Source organism: Capricornis sumatraensis, chromosome 3, assembly GCF_032405125.1.
Source record: "Capricornis sumatraensis isolate serow.1 chromosome 3, serow.2, whole genome shotgun sequence".
NCBI lineage: Eukaryota > Metazoa > Chordata > Mammalia > Artiodactyla > Bovidae > Capricornis > Capricornis sumatraensis.
Window position 1 is genome coordinate 78,786,937 of NC_091071.1, and position 17,072 is coordinate 78,804,008.

The 17,072-nt window shown below is 38.9% G+C and overlaps 1 protein-coding gene across 1 annotated transcript; it reads left to right on the forward strand.

Moving 5' to 3' along the window:
* The first annotated feature begins 9,499 nt into the window (after positions 1-9,499).
* Positions 9,500-15,471, forward strand: GCG (glucagon). Its single transcript, XM_068969503.1, has 4 exons — positions 9,500-9,591; positions 11,054-11,215; positions 13,471-13,608; positions 15,324-15,471. The coding sequence occupies exons 1-4, from the start codon at positions 9,500-9,502 to the stop codon at positions 15,469-15,471; spliced, it is 540 nt and encodes a 179-aa protein (XP_068825604.1).
* Positions 15,472-17,072: the final 1,601 nt, after the last annotated feature.

Consider the following 17,072-nt stretch of genomic DNA (forward strand, 5'->3'; position numbering starts at 1 on the left):
GCTTGGAAATTCCGATCAGGTATAACTACAATCACATAATAAAACTTCACAGTAATAACTCATCAATTTCAAAAATTATCGATATTCTGCCATGCTCTCTACCCACCTATAATGCTCCTTTTTAATTTTACCATTCTTTTTCTCAGATAGAATTTTCATAAATTGAAATCACAACTCTTGGCTGCACAATTTTGACAACTGGGCATTCTTGGTAAAGCATTGCCCTTTCACAACATGGAATACTTCCACCTCCCCAGAAAGTTACCCCCAGATGATTTTCCTCTTCTGAGAGAAAACCACAATTCTGCATTTTATTTAACTTTAGTTTTGCTTCTGAACTTTTATGAATGGATTCATACTGTACATAGTGTTTTGAGTCCAGCTTCTTTCACTCACCTATGAAATTCAGAGATCATATCTATGAAATTCATCCATGTTGCAAACAATATCAGTTGTTGTTCAGTAGAATTTCATGTTATGAATTCTGTACCACAATTTGTCCATTTTTCCTTTTGTTGATGGATAGTTTGGTTCTTTCCAGCTTTTAACTGTTTTAAATAAAGCTGTTGTGAACATTTTTGTACAAGTCTTTTTGTGGATATATTTTTTCATTTCTTTTGGGTAAAACACTTAGAAGTAGGATTACTAGGTCAAAGTGTAGCTGTACATTTAGCTTTAAAGCTTAACCTTTTCCTAAAGTGGGAAAATCAGTATTTAGAAGTATTATTTGTACTTTGGTCTTGTCTAGCCCACTACTCCACACTGCCTCCTACAGGTAAGCACTTTTATTAATTTCTTGGGCATCCTTCCAATTTTTAAAATCACAGTGATGAGTAAATATCTGTTTGTCCTTTTCTGTCTTCTAACACACACAAAAAGATAACCTACTATATATCCATAAACCGTCCTATTTTTACCTAACAACATATCTTAGAGTCTTTCCATATTGACTAAACATTAATAATAAATGGCTTCCTCTTTCTTTTTCTAGAAACTGCTCTATTGATGGCCCCTTGTAGTACCTCCAACCTTTTTCTACTATACATATGCTGCAATAAAGAACACAGTAGCCCCCCACCCCCTCCCCACTGGCCTCCTAGCCCAGCTCCAGCTGTGGCCAAAGCCAAGAGCCAGCATGTCGATGCCCCTCCGTCACTGTCATTTTGTCTTTAGCTTCAAGGAAAGAGTACTTTGTGCCGTTGCAGCAGCTCCCTGGGCCTGGAAGGGCCCTGCTCTCCCTCATGGCTGGGGGGACACGTGCTTGCTGCCTCTGTGCTGGCCCGGACCAAGTTGGGGAAGAGGGAGTAGGCAGTGCAGTCTTTCAGTGCCAAACACAGAGCCAAGGGTCGGGGGACACTTCATGATGCCCCAGGACTTGAGGTTGGCAGAGGTCGGGCTGGGCTGGGCAGAGTCCAGTGACCTGGGCAGGGGTGCAACCTGTGGAGATGTTTGGGGCAGGAATTCCACCTCTCTGAGCCTTTGGTGGCAACACAACTCCCAAACTCATTAAGCATATGGGCCAGGCGACCATGCACACAGACACGTGCCAGGCACACGTCTGCGCTCACGGTGAGCCCAGGCACGACTCCACCCCAGGCACGTCCAGGGAGGGATGCAGGCCCAGCACCTGGTTCCTGTGGTTCCGGGGAACCACCAGCTGGAGTGAGCAGTTGACCAAAGTGGCCAAAACCCGGACTTCCAGAAGCTCCCTGGACAGCACACCCTCCCCAGTCCTCTGGTCTCTGTCAGCATTAATTGGGTGCACCTCAGGCTTCTGTGCCCCAGTCTTGTGGGTGTGGGGTTGTGGTGGAGACAGCCCCCCAAGGAACAGTTTCATTTCTCAGGATTCTCTCAGCTGAGAAAGAGCCAGGGAGCAGAGCATGGCCCCCTCCCTCCTGGGGGGCCCGATATTTCTGGAGCCTCTAAGCCAAAGAGCCCATTGGCTGTGGCAGATGGGGTGGGGCCGCTCCACCTAGACCATCTTGGGGTGCCCCCACCCCGCCTGGCATCTGCACGAATGCTGACTGAGAGGAGGGACTGACTGCTGAGCGTGGAGTCACTGAGGCTGGGCCAGAGGCCACTGGTGGGTGATGCTGCGTGTCTGTGTCCACCTTTAACGGATGTGGAGCCCAAGGCCCAGGCGCTGTGCCCCTCCCCGCTGCCTGTGTGTGTCAGTGGGGCCTATGCCCTGCCCCACCCGCGAGTCTGCTGGGTCCGCATGGAGAAGGTGCTGGTCCTGGTGCTCCCTCCCGTATGCCCCACACAGCTGTCCCCTGGAAGCAAGCAGCGACCAGTCCATTCACCTCACCTGGGTCCACACCCCCCTCACCACCACCTGTCCCCCGCCCCCATGGTGATCCCTGTACAACTATTTTATTCACAAATTCGTCCTCCTCTCCCCTTCAGCCTTCACCTTGGGGGATCGGTAACTTATTTGTCTGGATTCTTGAAGGCACCTCTGTGCCTTTGTCTTCAGATGGTCTTACGGATGTCTTTCAAAAAATGGTTATTTTATATGAGTTGTCATAGAATTTATTCTAATAAATCGTTCTTCTATCATGTGGCAAAAAAAAAACATTACATATATATGTAGGAATATAGATGGGATAAATTTCCAGAATGGTGCTTCAGCTGTACTGGGCTGAAGGATGATAGGTATTTGTACTTTTGTTTCCTATTGCCAAATAGTGCCCCAAACATATTGTGACATGTTTGACTCCCATCAGCAATGCATGAGCATTCCCCTGGTCCATCAGCTTGCCACCAGAGTGCACTGTGAACCTGGATCTTTGCCATTCGCAAAACTTTCAACCCAAGTTTCATGGGCAACTGATGAAACCAAACATGCAAAACCCCTGCACCCTATGATTTTGTGAGCTGAGATCCTAAGAAGAATTTGCTACTTAATTTGTGGCATCAACTGAAAAACAAAAATGTGGAGTCTTTGTTCAAAAATTATTAAGAATTTCAAGATGGTATGAGTAGAACATTAGGCCAAGGGTGTGGCTCCATGCAATGGCCCAGGCTGAGCACCTTAAACATCATAAAGAAAACAAGAGATCTTTGAGTAGACATTTACTTTACCTGAAAACTCGATGTATGTTTTTGCACACTGCTCCATATAGTACTCATATTTGAAATGACTCACATCAAGTTAAAGGATGTTTCAGGAAGGCATATTGTAGCTATCCTGTGGTCATACCCAGGCACCCCCACACAGCCTGATGGGAGAACTCTAGATGACATCTCCCAGGACTTTCCTGCTCCCAGACAAGCTTTTTAATACCAGTTACATAAATAGAGGGTCACCACTTTTCCTGCCTGAAAAACTGCAATGATAGGAACTGAATACCAAGTGGAGGTTGATATTGGGACAGTCATTGGAAGATCTCCTAGCCCAAGCAGCACTTGATATTTGTCTTAAATTTCTGACAATAAAATGTCCATGAGGGAGCCTGAGTTCCCCTTCCAGGGGAGGAGAAAGTGAAAGTGAAGTCGCTTAGTCATGTCCAACTCTTTGCGACCCTGTGGACTGTAGCCCAACAGGCTCCTCAGTCCGTGAGATTCTCCAGGCAAGAATACTGGAGTGGGTTGCCATTTCCTTCTCCAGGGGATCTTCCCAACCCAGGGATCGAACCCAGGTCTCCCACATGGCAGGCAGACGCTTTAACCTCTGAGCCACCAGTTGGACTCTTGGTGCTTCTATACTCTCAGAATGCTTGTCATTAATGGTATTGGGACCCCCAAGAATCCGTGTTGTTGGGCTAGAGACAGATGACACTAGAGGAAATTTCCTGAAAGAAGTGAGGATAGTCACTTCTGAAATAATAGAAAGCAAGTTGAGTGGAGGGCTAAAAAGGAGTTTTGTGGTGAGCTATTGGAAGAGGGAATTTACTGAGATGCAGATGCCATGTTAAGGCCCTTACGTACAGCATCACAGGGCCCCCTTCTTAGGGCTGCTCCCACAAACAAATAGCATCGCAAAGGAAAGAGACAGACTGACAGAGACAGAGAGAGGGTAAGAAACCTCTATTCAAAGAGGCAAAGGGGAAAAAATAAAACTGAATGTCAAACAATTTAAGAGAAATATAGCTGATATACTCATGCGGATTGAGGCCAGAGGGAGGAACAATTTGCTCCTATGTCAAATTTTTTTTTTTTTAAAGAAAACTTTTTTTTAAATCTTATAACTCAGTGTCTTGAAAAGTACAATAGTTCTTTTAATAAAATGAGAACAGAAGTAATTTGGAAACACCAGCTTGTAAAATCAAAGAACAATAAAATAATGAATTTCTCAGTGCTAGGGTTAGTGCTTACCCAAGATCATGGGTAAAATATCCCACAGCTCTCATTACCAAGACTCCATAGCCAAAGCAAAGTAAGGAAGTAACCCCTTTTTCCTTGTTTTTGTTACCACTCAGATTTTAAGTTCCCTTTGACTAGATCTCCTTTCCTTCAGATTATCTTTGATTATGTCTTTAGCCTAGTGTTACTTGTACACAAATACTTTGTATAAATGTTTCAGCTGAGGACACAGTATAATTTCTGCAAGACACCAAAATCTCCTATGGATGAGCTAGAGTTGAGTAAAAAATTTAAATGATGTATTGGTTATCTATTATCACATTATAAATAACCCTCAAATGTAGTGGCTTAATTAATCCACACTTTCAAGTCATTACAGGCTGTATCAGAGATAATCCCGGCCCTGAGGTGTGCCACAGTTCTCTGCTCTTTCACCCCCTCTGCTGGTGAAAGTAGTCCTCAGGTCAAAACACCAGCAAGCACCGGGAGAAGGTGAAAAAATGAGACAGTTATTTTATACAGTCGTGCTTCTCAAACTTTTAACATTCACATGAATTGCCTGGGAAGCTTGGTAAAATGCAAATTACTCGGTAAATCTGGGCTTGGGCCTGAAAGTCTGCATTTCTGGTAAACTCCCAGGTTATACTGGTGCTTGGACCACACTTCTAATAGCAAAGCTAGCATTAATGATATACCACCAGCAATTATCAGCACGAATGCCCCTTCCTGAGGTTACCTAATTTCACAGAGAACTGATCTCTTATGATGTTTAAATAGCCCTACATCCAACAGTGGGTCCAATGCACAAAGGGAACTGTTTAAGTTCATTGGGACTATCTCTATAGTTGTCTCTGATTTACTTCTGTGCAAGTTTCATCATGCAATTGATTATATTAGAGTGTTGGAATCTAGTTAGCAAAGGTTGCAAGGCTTTTGTTGAATGAAAAGCAAATTTTTAGTTTAAAAGATTCATTTAATCAACACTCTCATTTCTGAACAGGAAGCTAGGGCTTAAACAGAATACGTGACTTGACTGAGGCCACACAGCTTATTGACAGCAGCCAGACTAAAATCTAATTACATTAACACTGTCTCATGCTGTCTGTCCAGATCATTTCCCATTTTCCCCTTTCTCTAAGGTGATCAGACTCATATCTGCTAAATCCCATAGATATTGAAGTCTTAAGAGGCAGATCACAAAGCTCAGTAATATGACATATACCTAGTAACTCATTCTTTTGAAAATTAGTGTCCAGGTCTCTTATCAATAGAGTTAGCCTTTAAATATGCATTGGATGAAAAAAGAAATATTAGACCTTGTCTTATTAGCATCTTGGATGTTTAATCCTCACTTTGCTTTATCTTTTCTTCCCGAATCCCATTTTAAACAACAGTCTTAATTGGCATTCTTAATTGAAAAGTCTTAATTGATATTCTTTAAAACTCCTCACCAAAATAATACAAATTAACTTCACATAGTGTTAATGAGAAGATCCCTAATGTTTTGAGTGAGTGATTTATTATTTGGGTAGACGAAAGAATGAATTGATTATTCTATTAAGATAAATTCATTATAACTAAATAGCAAAGAAGGGCTTATAAGACCCTCAAATAAGGCTATGCTCAAAGAGGTTGGCCATGGACTATATAATTTCACATTCTTTTGTCTGCAACATAAAAATTCACATCAGAGTACTTAAGTGATTTTCATTCCTGATCAAGAGTGAAGGTGAATTTCCAAACTTCCCTTTCCATTCTCAGCCAAAAAAAAAAGCAAGAGTAAATAAAAAGTTTCCTGGTTTCTGAGTTCCCACCCAATATAAGCTTATTATGCAGATGAGCAAAGTGAGTGGGCGAGTGAAATCGTTTGTAACAAAAACCCATTATTCACAGATGAAAAATTTATATTGTCAGCGTAATATCTGCAAGGCTAAACACCACTGGAGAATATATAAAGGCAGTAAGCTTTGGTGCACAACTACAGAGCTCAGGACACTGCACACCCAAACGAGTGCTCACTCTCTCTCCACCTGCTCTGTTCCATCTCCTGGTGTCAGAAGGTAAGAGTAATATTGAGCGATTGTAAGATTGTACCTTCTATTTAGGGTACAGTTAGTTAAGTTAGGGTACATCTATTTAGTTAAGTGTTCATAAGGGGGCAAAGTATTATGAATTAAAGTGTGTTTTTTCAACTTATACTTTGTTATTATAATACATGGGGCAGAATTGAAATGAAAACGTGATGTAAAATGCATTTAAATAAACGTTAACATAATAAAGCCTCAAAGCGAGTCAAAGAAATAAGTCAATGAAAAGATATAACATAGAAAGAAAAACAAAGATTCAAATCAAGGCACTTATTACAACATTTAAATAATGAAAATTGTGTTTTAAAAATCAGTGGTAACATTTTGAAAAACAGCTATTTTTCTTTGGATTCGATAGATGTGTATACTATTCTGAACAGAAGGCGCCTTTTAAACAGCAGAAATGTGCCCATTAAAGAGGTTATAATAGTAATTGAGCCTTACCAATGAAAACGTATGGTTTTCCAGGAGAGCAAAATCAACATCATCATTCAAATATTCAAATTTCTGATAAGGCTATCAAAAAATCAAAGTCCATGAAATCAGCTCTTTGTAGATAAGACATAGCATATTTAGGGCAGAGAAGAAATGTCATCAGTTATTGGGAATTCTGTGGATGGAGCTGAGTAAAAGCACAGATTAATAATTACTATGTTTGGGGGACCAATAGTAATAAATAAACTATCTAAAACGTCTAAATTCCAAAATGAAATTTTAGTAAATACCTTAAGAAAAAATATCAGATGTTCTAAAGTACCTATTTAAACTCTTAAGGACAAGGAACAATTTTACAAAGATCTTCAGTGGAGAAAATGATCTCATCATGTTTTTTGTGTTTCTTGGTTTTCACATCTCCCTGTCAAATTCAGGATCTTAGTTTCCCAACCAGGGATCGAACCTGTGGCCCCTGTATTGGGAGCACAGTCTCTTAACCACTGGACCACCAGGGAAGTTCCATGTGGTATGTTTTCTTTCACACATACTAATTAATACCTGTGAGAAGCAATTATCTAGCAAGTTTTAAAAGAATTTATTTGGCCTATGGCACCAGTATACTTAGGGATATACTATATAATATATGGCACCTTGCCTAGATCAAAGATTAATCTTTGCAAAAAACTTCCTATTTAGGAAATATGATTGGTACCACATCTCCTTTTAAATTTGAGTGGAAATGTAGATTTTATTAAACTGCAGACTCTCTCTGTAGGCTAAAGCAGGGGTGAGAGAGTAATTGGAAAGTCTCTCCTTAATGAATAAGATTTTGATAACAAAATGATGGAAATGTTTGCTTTCTCAAGTAGCAGTATTCAAAAATCCTTATACTTAAATATTTCACAATTCTGTTGACTTTTACACAATGAATAAATAAAGTTTCAAAAATCAATTATTTATTTGAATAGAAATATTCTACCGCTTGGAGAGGACTTCAAACACTGACTTCTCTGTGGTTGTTTCTTATACCAGCTCTCCCAGAAACTACCTGTTCCATATCTGCCTCCAGAGAATATAATAGAAGATACTGTAAAACCTTTAGGGACATTACATGAAAGCAATTATAGTTTTCAGTTGACTTTCCAACAGTGATGTAATCCTAAAGAGGAATGTTTGCTTTAATTTTTTATGTTTCTGAAAATATGAATTTATAATTAAAAATTGCAGTCAAAGACCCTGCCTATATATTTGGCACGATTTCCAAAGTTTGCCAACTGTATAAACTGAAGCACAGAAACACACCAAATTAGTAACTGAATATTGATAAATAAAGGATGAACACGTAATGCCTATTGTGTTGCTTTATCTAATTGATCACTTAATCTTAAAGGCAATATTTCAAAGGGGAGAAAAAAACATCACTCCAGGTATTTACAGTCCTCATGTTTTAGTGCCAAAGAAAGATAGGAAGTATGGCTAAGGTGTTAAAGACAAGGTTGATAGTTTAAAATGACAATATTTGTAAAATACTCATTTCAGACCAAATGCCATTTGCTAAAAATACCCAGTCAAATTTTTAACAAATAAGCATAATCAAACTTGGATTGAAATCCCCATTTCTCAAAGTAAATATGGTCAGACTTGAAAGAAGCAGAGAGAAGTTTACAACAAACACTGGATGTGAGGTTTTCATTCAGAAAATAGAGGTGCTTGTCCTATGGGGTCGTTCTGCCCCACACTCAGGCTGGTTCCACCCCACCCCATCCACAGTACATCATCATGTCCTTGGCATCCTATGGCCTCACGGGGCATCTGCTTGTGATGCAAGGTATCTTGCAACATGGTCTAGGGTGTCACTAGCAGTGAATGACACATCCTGGACTCAGTCCAATTATAAAACAACCTGGGGACTTTCAAGACTTCAGAAGCAAGCATTAATTTTCTTTATGACAGTGATCTCTTAGTTTCTTAGTTGTGATTGTTCAAATTGCCAGAAGCATTAGTTCTTATTGCAAATTGCTTGTCTTTAAAATGATTTTTTTCCTTTAATTTAGAACAGGTCAAAGCACCCTAAAATACCTCAAATCTGTTGGCCGCTTTATAATTACAAAGTCTAGACCAAGTTACACTATTTAAAATATAAATGAATAATACATCTGAACCGACAGCTGGTATGCCAAGTTGTAGCCTGAGGCTGCTTTAAGATGGTTGAAATGCAGTATAATGTAAACGCTTGGAAGTGAAGGACTATTAATTGAAAGCCAGACTGATAGTGAAGAGGGTGGGATCATGGATAAGGTGCCATTCAAGCTAACCATATGTAGCATATCATCTACAGTGGGTATTTTCAATGTTTATCATGGACATTTTTAATTTCAAGTCTGGAAATGAGCCTTCCAATTATTAACAGAAGTGTCCTACACTAATGAAGAAGTTTCATAGTGCTACACATCTTTTGTATTCTTTTAAGCCACCAAAAAAAAAAAACTGCAAGAAAAATATAATATTTTAAATTAAGCTAGAAATATAATCAGAATAAAATTGGTGACTAGTTTTTTCTTTCTACTCTCAATATTTACTTAGTCAAAACTGAACTAATTCAGCTGATGCTTGTAAATATGGTTGAGTGTCTTTATGTCTCCTTTGACTCTGTGTTTCAACAGGCAGCAAAAATGAAAAGCCTTTACTTTGTGGCTGGATTGCTTGTAATGCTGGCACAAGGCAGCTGGCAACGTTCCCTTCAGAACACAGAGGAGAAATCCAGGTATTAAATCTTTAGATTTGAACTAACATAGCACTATGCTTATTATACAGCCCAAGATAACTGTGACTAGTCAATAGGTCTCAGTAATTTGGAATAAACGCCCTGCACAGTTGTCAGATGTTTAAAGTATCATTGTGATAAAGGCTTTTCTGGAGTACAGATAGGAGTAGGTTATTTCATAACCAAGGGAGTGGGGAATGTTGAAAAATATGATACATGGGAAATTATAGCTCTTTGAAATCTTTGGCTGATCCTGTCTGTCCATTCATTACTCACACTGCATGGTAGATCATTTTAATTATTCTCACCGCCTTTTTCTTTTTATTTTAAAAAATAACATCATTTCCTACTAATTATAAAATTAGTAAGAAATTTTACATGTACATTCATGATAGACAATATGCATGTACTGTATATAAATACATCCCAGATCATTTACAGCTTTGCATTGTGTTTTTTCTCTTAGCATGTTATTGTTAGATTATTTTTATAACATTACAAATATCTATTAAACATATGATATTTAACGACTACATACCATTCCATCTTATAAATGTACAATATTTATTTAGCTACCCCTCCTCTTTTGAATACTTAAGCGTTCTTCAAATTTTCCTACAAAAAGCCTGCCAATAACATTTTTCCTACATTTCTTACTATTTTCTGAGGATTTATTTCTAGTGGTAAAATAATTATGTCAAAGGATTTGAATGAGTTTAAATTTTTTTATAATATCTTGCCAAGTTGCTTTCCAGAAAACTAATACACATGCACATTCCCACTGGCATTATAGAAATACTCCTCTCACAATATCCTCCCCGGTATTTAATCCTTGCTAATTTGACAGGTAAAAATAGTATCTCATTTCTATTTTGAGTCTTAATCATATTGAATATTTCCCCACATAGCCATGCCAGCCAACTGTTGATTATTGGCATGTGGATTATCCACTACATAGTTTCAAATTAGCAAGTGGGCTTTTTCTTTTCTTTCTCTGAACTTTCAATTGTCTTTCCATTAGCTGCCACATAGCCAGGTGATGGAGCTACTTTTTTATAGTAATATATGCAAAACAGAATTTGGAATATAAATCTGCTGCCCAAACAAAAATGATTTGGGACGCTTCACTCTTTTAAAATATTCAAGGCGTGTTGCTCTCTTCTGGCATTATTAACATAATGAGTAGATGAATTTGTTGAAAAAAGATTTATTTAATCCTATTTCAGAAAAAGAGAAGCCAGTTGAAAAATCAGTTGCTAGAATTCCAAATCAGAGTATATTCAACCCTGGTAAAACCATGGGATTCCCATGGCAAATTAAGGTCTTTCTGAACTGCCAACTAAAATGCTCGGGGAACCTGCCTTCCAGCTTCATGTGGTTCCATATTTTGTAGAGAAGCTGCTTCTCAAGTGAATCTGCTCTTGAGGAGAGATGTAGTTGCACCAATCGCTGTTCTTCACAGTTCATTCCCAGCTCCCCAGACCGACCCGCTCGGCGATCCGGATCAGATCAGTGAAGACAAGCGCCACTCACAGGGCACATTCACCAGTGACTACAGCAAGTACCTGGACTCCAGGCGCGCCCAGGATTTCGTGCAGTGGCTGATGAATACCAAGAGAAACAAGTAAGAATTTGAACCTCATCAGAAGTGTACACTCAAATGTATTACTTAAATATGTCTAAAATTCTTCCTGACTTTCTTAAGTTATCATACATATCAAATAATGCCCATAAACTCATTTGATTCTGATAATGTTTAAGCTTGGTGGTGCTAACCTCCATATTATGCCTTTGCATGTCCCACCCATCATCCCTTCAAAACTCTTGCTGCTAAGTCGCTTCAGTCATGTCCGACTCTGTACGACCCCATAGACGGCAGCCCACCAGGCTCCGCTGTCCTTGGGATTCTCCAGGCAAGAATACTGGAGTGGGTTGCCATTCCTTCTCCAATGCATGAAAGTGAAAAATGAAAGGGAAATCGTTCAGTCGCGTCCGACTCCTAGCGACCCCATGGACTGCAGCCTACCAGGCTCCTCCATCCATGGGATTTTCCAGGCAAGAGTACTGGAGTGGGGTGCCATTGCCTTCATTACCTACCCTCAAATGGGACATAGACTTTAAATAATTTTCCCAACTTTGGTCTTAGCAATATTTACTCTGTTGCCCATTTTATTTTAAAATTGAAAGCTGACTTTTGTGGAACTGCAAGGTTAGGAATCTAATTCCTGACCAAAAGACAAGAGCAAATTCAACATTCTCTTGTAGGGTTCAAACTCATGACTATGATCACATTCAAAATATCCTCTAGCCAAGTTCATCACGGTGAGAAATGGAAACAGATGCAGTCTTTTTCTTGTAGAATACAATCCAAGATACACATTAAAATTACAGCCTAGCAGCACAGCATAGAGAAGAAGGCACATAGGAACACAAGCCGATCGTAAGGCATACATTTTAATGTTGAATTTCTTTGACAGTGTTGGGGTTTTTGCTGCATGAGGCTACTGGAGGAAATCAGCCACAAGGGTTTCACAGGGATGGGGGAATTTCACAATTTCTTTGGAGGGTGGCCCATAAAGGGAGGGAGTTATGCATGCAAAGTAGCTGAAGGAATCTAAAAATCAGGAAAAGGGAATATATTTGTCCGGATAGAATGGAGAAGGGTAGAGAGAAAGAGAGAAACCAGCAAGAAGAATTAAAGAGGATTGTTGACCAAAAATTCGTAAAGTGGAGAGTACAGGAAAGATGGTGATCATGGTCCAAGAAGACACCAGAAGTTCTTGCTAAGGATTACAGATGGGGCTTCCCAGGTGGCTCAGTGGTATTGAATCCACCTACCAATGCAGGAGACATAATAGATGCAGAATCGGTCCTTGAGTCAGGCAGATCCCCTGGAGGAGGAAATGGCAACCCACTCTAGTATTCTTGCCTGGAAAATTCCATGGACAGAGAACCCTGGCGGGTTACAGTCCATGGGGTCACAAAGAGTCGGACATGACTGAGCTACTGAGCATGCATTGGTGGAACAGGAGAAATCGCAAATTTGAAAAAATGCAAACTGTCTTCATTTCTAGAGAGACAATGTCACAACTTGGCGAATGAATGTAAAATAATCCTAGATCCCAGGTGGTTTCTGTTGTGTTTAAGATGAAACCTTCCAGGGCTTATATATGATGGAGCAGCTGACCATCTTTCTGGTCAACCCCTTCCATGGGGCATTCTGTACACACGTGAGGGTGATGTAAGGTCATTCTCTTAGCTTTCCTCACTGCTAGACCATCATACATTTCCTTTAATCCATTATCCTGTGGTCCTTTCAATGACATTTTGTGACACTCCTTTGCTTTCCTTCGATTCAATAAACTAACTCTGACCCCATGTGTTGGAGTAGGAAACAGAAACCCACTCCACTATTCCTGCCTGGAAAATTCCATGGACAGTGGAGCCTGGCAGGCTACAGTCCATGGGGTCCCAGAGTGAGCAACGGAGTACGCACACACGACCCCAGATGTACAAATGACAAGCTGCTGCTTTGTTTGCAAGTGGCATGGCACAGTAGATAGCCCTCACACTTTTGGACTGAAGTAAGGGCAGCTTTGAGAATTAATGACACAGACAAGCGGAAGAGGTGAAAATGGGTCACTGGGTGGAGTGAGGGGGCTTAGCCTCCCTTAATTGTCATTAGATTGCCCCCATCAACCTTCACTCCCAATAATTAATGTAGCTTTCTGATGAGTCTCCTACACACCCTCATCTCCCCAAACCTCCCTCTAAGCCCCCTCCACACAGAATCCAGAACCCGAAGCTGCCATTGCTTATAGGTGAGAACCATATTGCTAAAGAGACAGATCTTCAATTTAACTTTCACATTTCTTTCAGGAATAACATTGCCAAACGTCATGATGAATTTGAGAGACATGCTGAAGGGACCTTTACCAGTGATGTAAGTTCTTATTTGGAAGGCCAAGCTGCCAAGGAATTCATTGCTTGGCTGGTGAAAGGCCGAGGAAGGCGAGAGTAAGTCTGTACATTCTTATTTAATTTTTTTTTTTTTTGCTTGATGCTGAAAACTTAGATTACAGTTATCCATAAATGGATCTGCATTATGAAGCCATTAATATAGTCTCACAAAGTAAGGGAATAACTCCTGTTGGTGGGAGACAGTTTATAAAAGTCTCATCTGTTTTATCTTTGAGAGCAAGTATTAATGATAGTGTCACACAGGTTACTATTTATCCTCCATTATTAGTTGCGTTAAAATTAGGTATTAATTTACCAGTCCAGGATACTTCTGAGGATAAACAGAGTGCTTCTGATAACTACACCAGGAAAATAAGCTTAAATTAGGACTGTCCAAAAAAACTAGGGATAAGGTAAGAGAAGAAATAATGCTGAAAACTTAGTTTCATTTTAAATATTTACATAGTTTATGTGTTAGTAAGTATTCAGGTAAAAATGCGATGAAGACAGGAAGGAAGTAAAGATGTTTAATGAAATGACGTTTAAAACAAAAATATGTGGAAACATTCAACTATTTAATGATGTATCCATTTTTTATGAGACTACCATAGAGATAATCATTAAATTATTACAGTTGAAAATGAGCCTAAACCTTTAGGTACTTCCTTGGATCTTACCACAGCCAAACAGACCCACAGACCAAACAGACCATCTCATTTTCTTGTGACCATTTTGATTGACTTTGAATTATGAAAATCAAGAAATTCATGTTACACTCTATTTTTATCTTTAGTGGTTTTTTTTTTTTGCCATACCTTATGGCATGTGGGATCTTAGTTTCCCAACCATGGATCAACCCAGGCCCCCTGAAGTTGGAAACACAGAGTATTAACCACTGGACCATCAGGGATGTCTTTAGTGAGATTTTCAATAAGCGTATTGAGATTTTAAGGAGCTCTCAAGACAAAAGGGAACTAGTATTGTCACTGATTTTTAAAACAGCAGCAATAAAATTTATAAAATCAATGGGAAAATAGTCACACAAGATTATTTTATAGTGTTTTACAGAGATACCCCAAATTCTGTTAAACAAACCAGAGAAAATATCTAATATAGACTAAGGTTTAATCCCTTAAGACTATACTTGACAAGGCTGTTTTGCTCATCATTAGTTTTATAGGATATATTATATTTTCCTGAATATGCTGCTGCTGCTGATAAGTTCTTTCAGTCGTGTCCGACTCTGTGTGACCCCAGAGACGGCAGCCCACCAGGCTCCCCCAACCCTGGGATTCTCCAGGCAAGAACACTGGAGTGGGTTGCCATTTCCTTCTCCAATGCATGAAAGTGAAAAGTGAAAGTGAAGTTGCGAAGTTGCTCAGTCGTGTCCGACTATTCGCGACCCCTTGGGCTGCAGCCTACCATGGGATTTGCCAGGCAAGAGTACTGGAGTAGGTTGCCATTTCCTTCTCCATTTTCTGAATACAGTCAAATCAATAGTTTCAATAATAAATTTTATGTTGTCAATACACTAAAATCTTAGAAGCAGCTGGAATACAGAAAAGGGCTTTGTTTCAGGTCCTGGCTCTGCACTTGTCTACCTAATTCCCTTTCTGACATTCAAGTTATGAGGCTTTTTGTGGTAAGCCCTCTGTAAATAGAAACATATGGTTTTCTCAGTGACCCTTACACAGGTTACCAGAAGCAGGCAACCAATAAGCATTTCTTTGAAATGTTTAACCAAATGCTGATTTTACCCCTCCATTTTTCAGTTTCCCAGAAGAAGTCAACATCGTTGAAGAACTCCGCCGCAGACACGCCGATGGCTCTTTCTCTGATGAGATGAACACCGTTCTCGATAGTCTTGCTACCCGAGACTTTATAAACTGGTTGCTTCAGACGAAAATTACTGACAGGTGACTGTATTATTATTTGCATCCCTGAAACCATCAAAACTTTCATAGGTATTATCATACTGCTATAGGTTGTTGCTACATGAAGGAGAGAGTCTTTACTCTCTTGGTATACAATCAAAATTATGAATCATTCAAGAGTATATTATTATATTTGTTTTTGATCATTACAGTTTTATCCTTTCACTCATTGATTCCAAATACTTTTCCTGAATGTTGGTAAGGGACAAGTCATTAGGAATACAGGTATGGAGATGTTAAGCTGGTCATATATTAATAATATTGCAAATTGCTCTATATGTTGAAATTATAGCACAAAGTAAAATACCAGTATATATGATATTTAAATACTTGATGCAATAAGTGTAGAAGTAAAATTTAAATGCCAGGATTAATAGGTATGTAATAGGTTGGTTATAATTACTTTTTATAATTATCTATACACTTTATATTTCTCGCTAGGGACAAGTTAGGATAAGCCATCTTTGAAGGTAAATATTTGAAGAGTTCAAAACACAAACGGATACGTAAAATGAGAAGATGAACAGTCTTTATCAAAATAAATCATTGAAACATTTTCTGGCTAAGTTAACTGTATCACCTATATATTATACTATGTTAAATAATCATTGCTCTCTTTTTTTTTTAATTTCTAGGAAGTAAGTGTGTCATTCATTACTCAAGATCATCTTCACAATATCACCTGCCAGCCATGTGGGATGTTTAAAATTTTAAGTTCTGTAAATTTAACAGCTGTATTCTAAAGCCATATTGCTTGCATGCAAATAAATAAATTTCCTTTTAATATTGTATAACCAAAAGATTATAAATTGAATACACCATTGTCAAAATAGTGCTAAAATATCAGCTTTAAAATATGATAATTCAGAATTCTATTTCTTTTCTTCTGCTAATCTGCTTAGCAATGAAATTATTTCTCTGTGATGTAATTTGTATATATAAATTACTCCAACCACAACATATTTGCATTCTAATAAGATAAGGGGGAGGACTGGTAGCCACAGTTGTGAGATGGGAAAGAGACTTTTCTTCTTGAAACTTTTGTCATAAAAATGCTCAGCTTTCAGTATATAAAAGAGAAACTAAATAAAAATTTCAAGCTCCTTCATCAATGTCTGTATTCTCTCTTCTTTATGGTCCCACTCTTTCCAAATACTCCTGCTTCCTAAGTTGGTAAGCCATAAGCCAAATCTGATGCACAGATATGGTTTCATGTTTTAAATTGCTTCACAGTACTTTAATGCTTTCAGCCAACATCAAGAAACCAAGGTACTTTATATTAAAATGTTGATTTCTCATGTTTCTGGAAAAATTAGATCATCAGGCAATATTAGACCCACATACCAAATCTCTTCTAAAGATAAATACCAGATGCCTCCTTCTGAAAGGTCACATTATTTTCAACTCACTATTGTGCCCCCTACACACACACACACACACACATCTATGTATGTTACACATTTACATTCAGGTAATACGCATAAGTAGCCACTTTCCCCGGCCCAGTTTATTTTTATATCTTATTTGCCTGGCAGCTGCAGACATTTAAGTTTGTCTATCATTCCTTGTACTTTCATCTCCCTGTCC

What these genes read in the sequence shown, in the direction of transcription:
- GCG (XM_068969503.1), top strand. Translation starts at nt 9,500, where the DNA reads ATGAAAAGCCTTTACTTTGTGGCTGGATTGCTTGTAATGCTGGCACAA. An exon ending in AACACAGAGGAGAAATCCAG is followed by an intron (nt 9,592 to 11,053) that starts GTATTAAATCTT and finishes TGTTCTTCACAG; the next exon opens with TTCATTCCCAGCTCCCCAGA. An exon ending in ATGAATACCAAGAGAAACAA is followed by an intron (nt 11,216 to 13,470) that starts GTAAGAATTTGA and finishes CATTTCTTTCAG; the next exon opens with GAATAACATTGCCAAACGTC.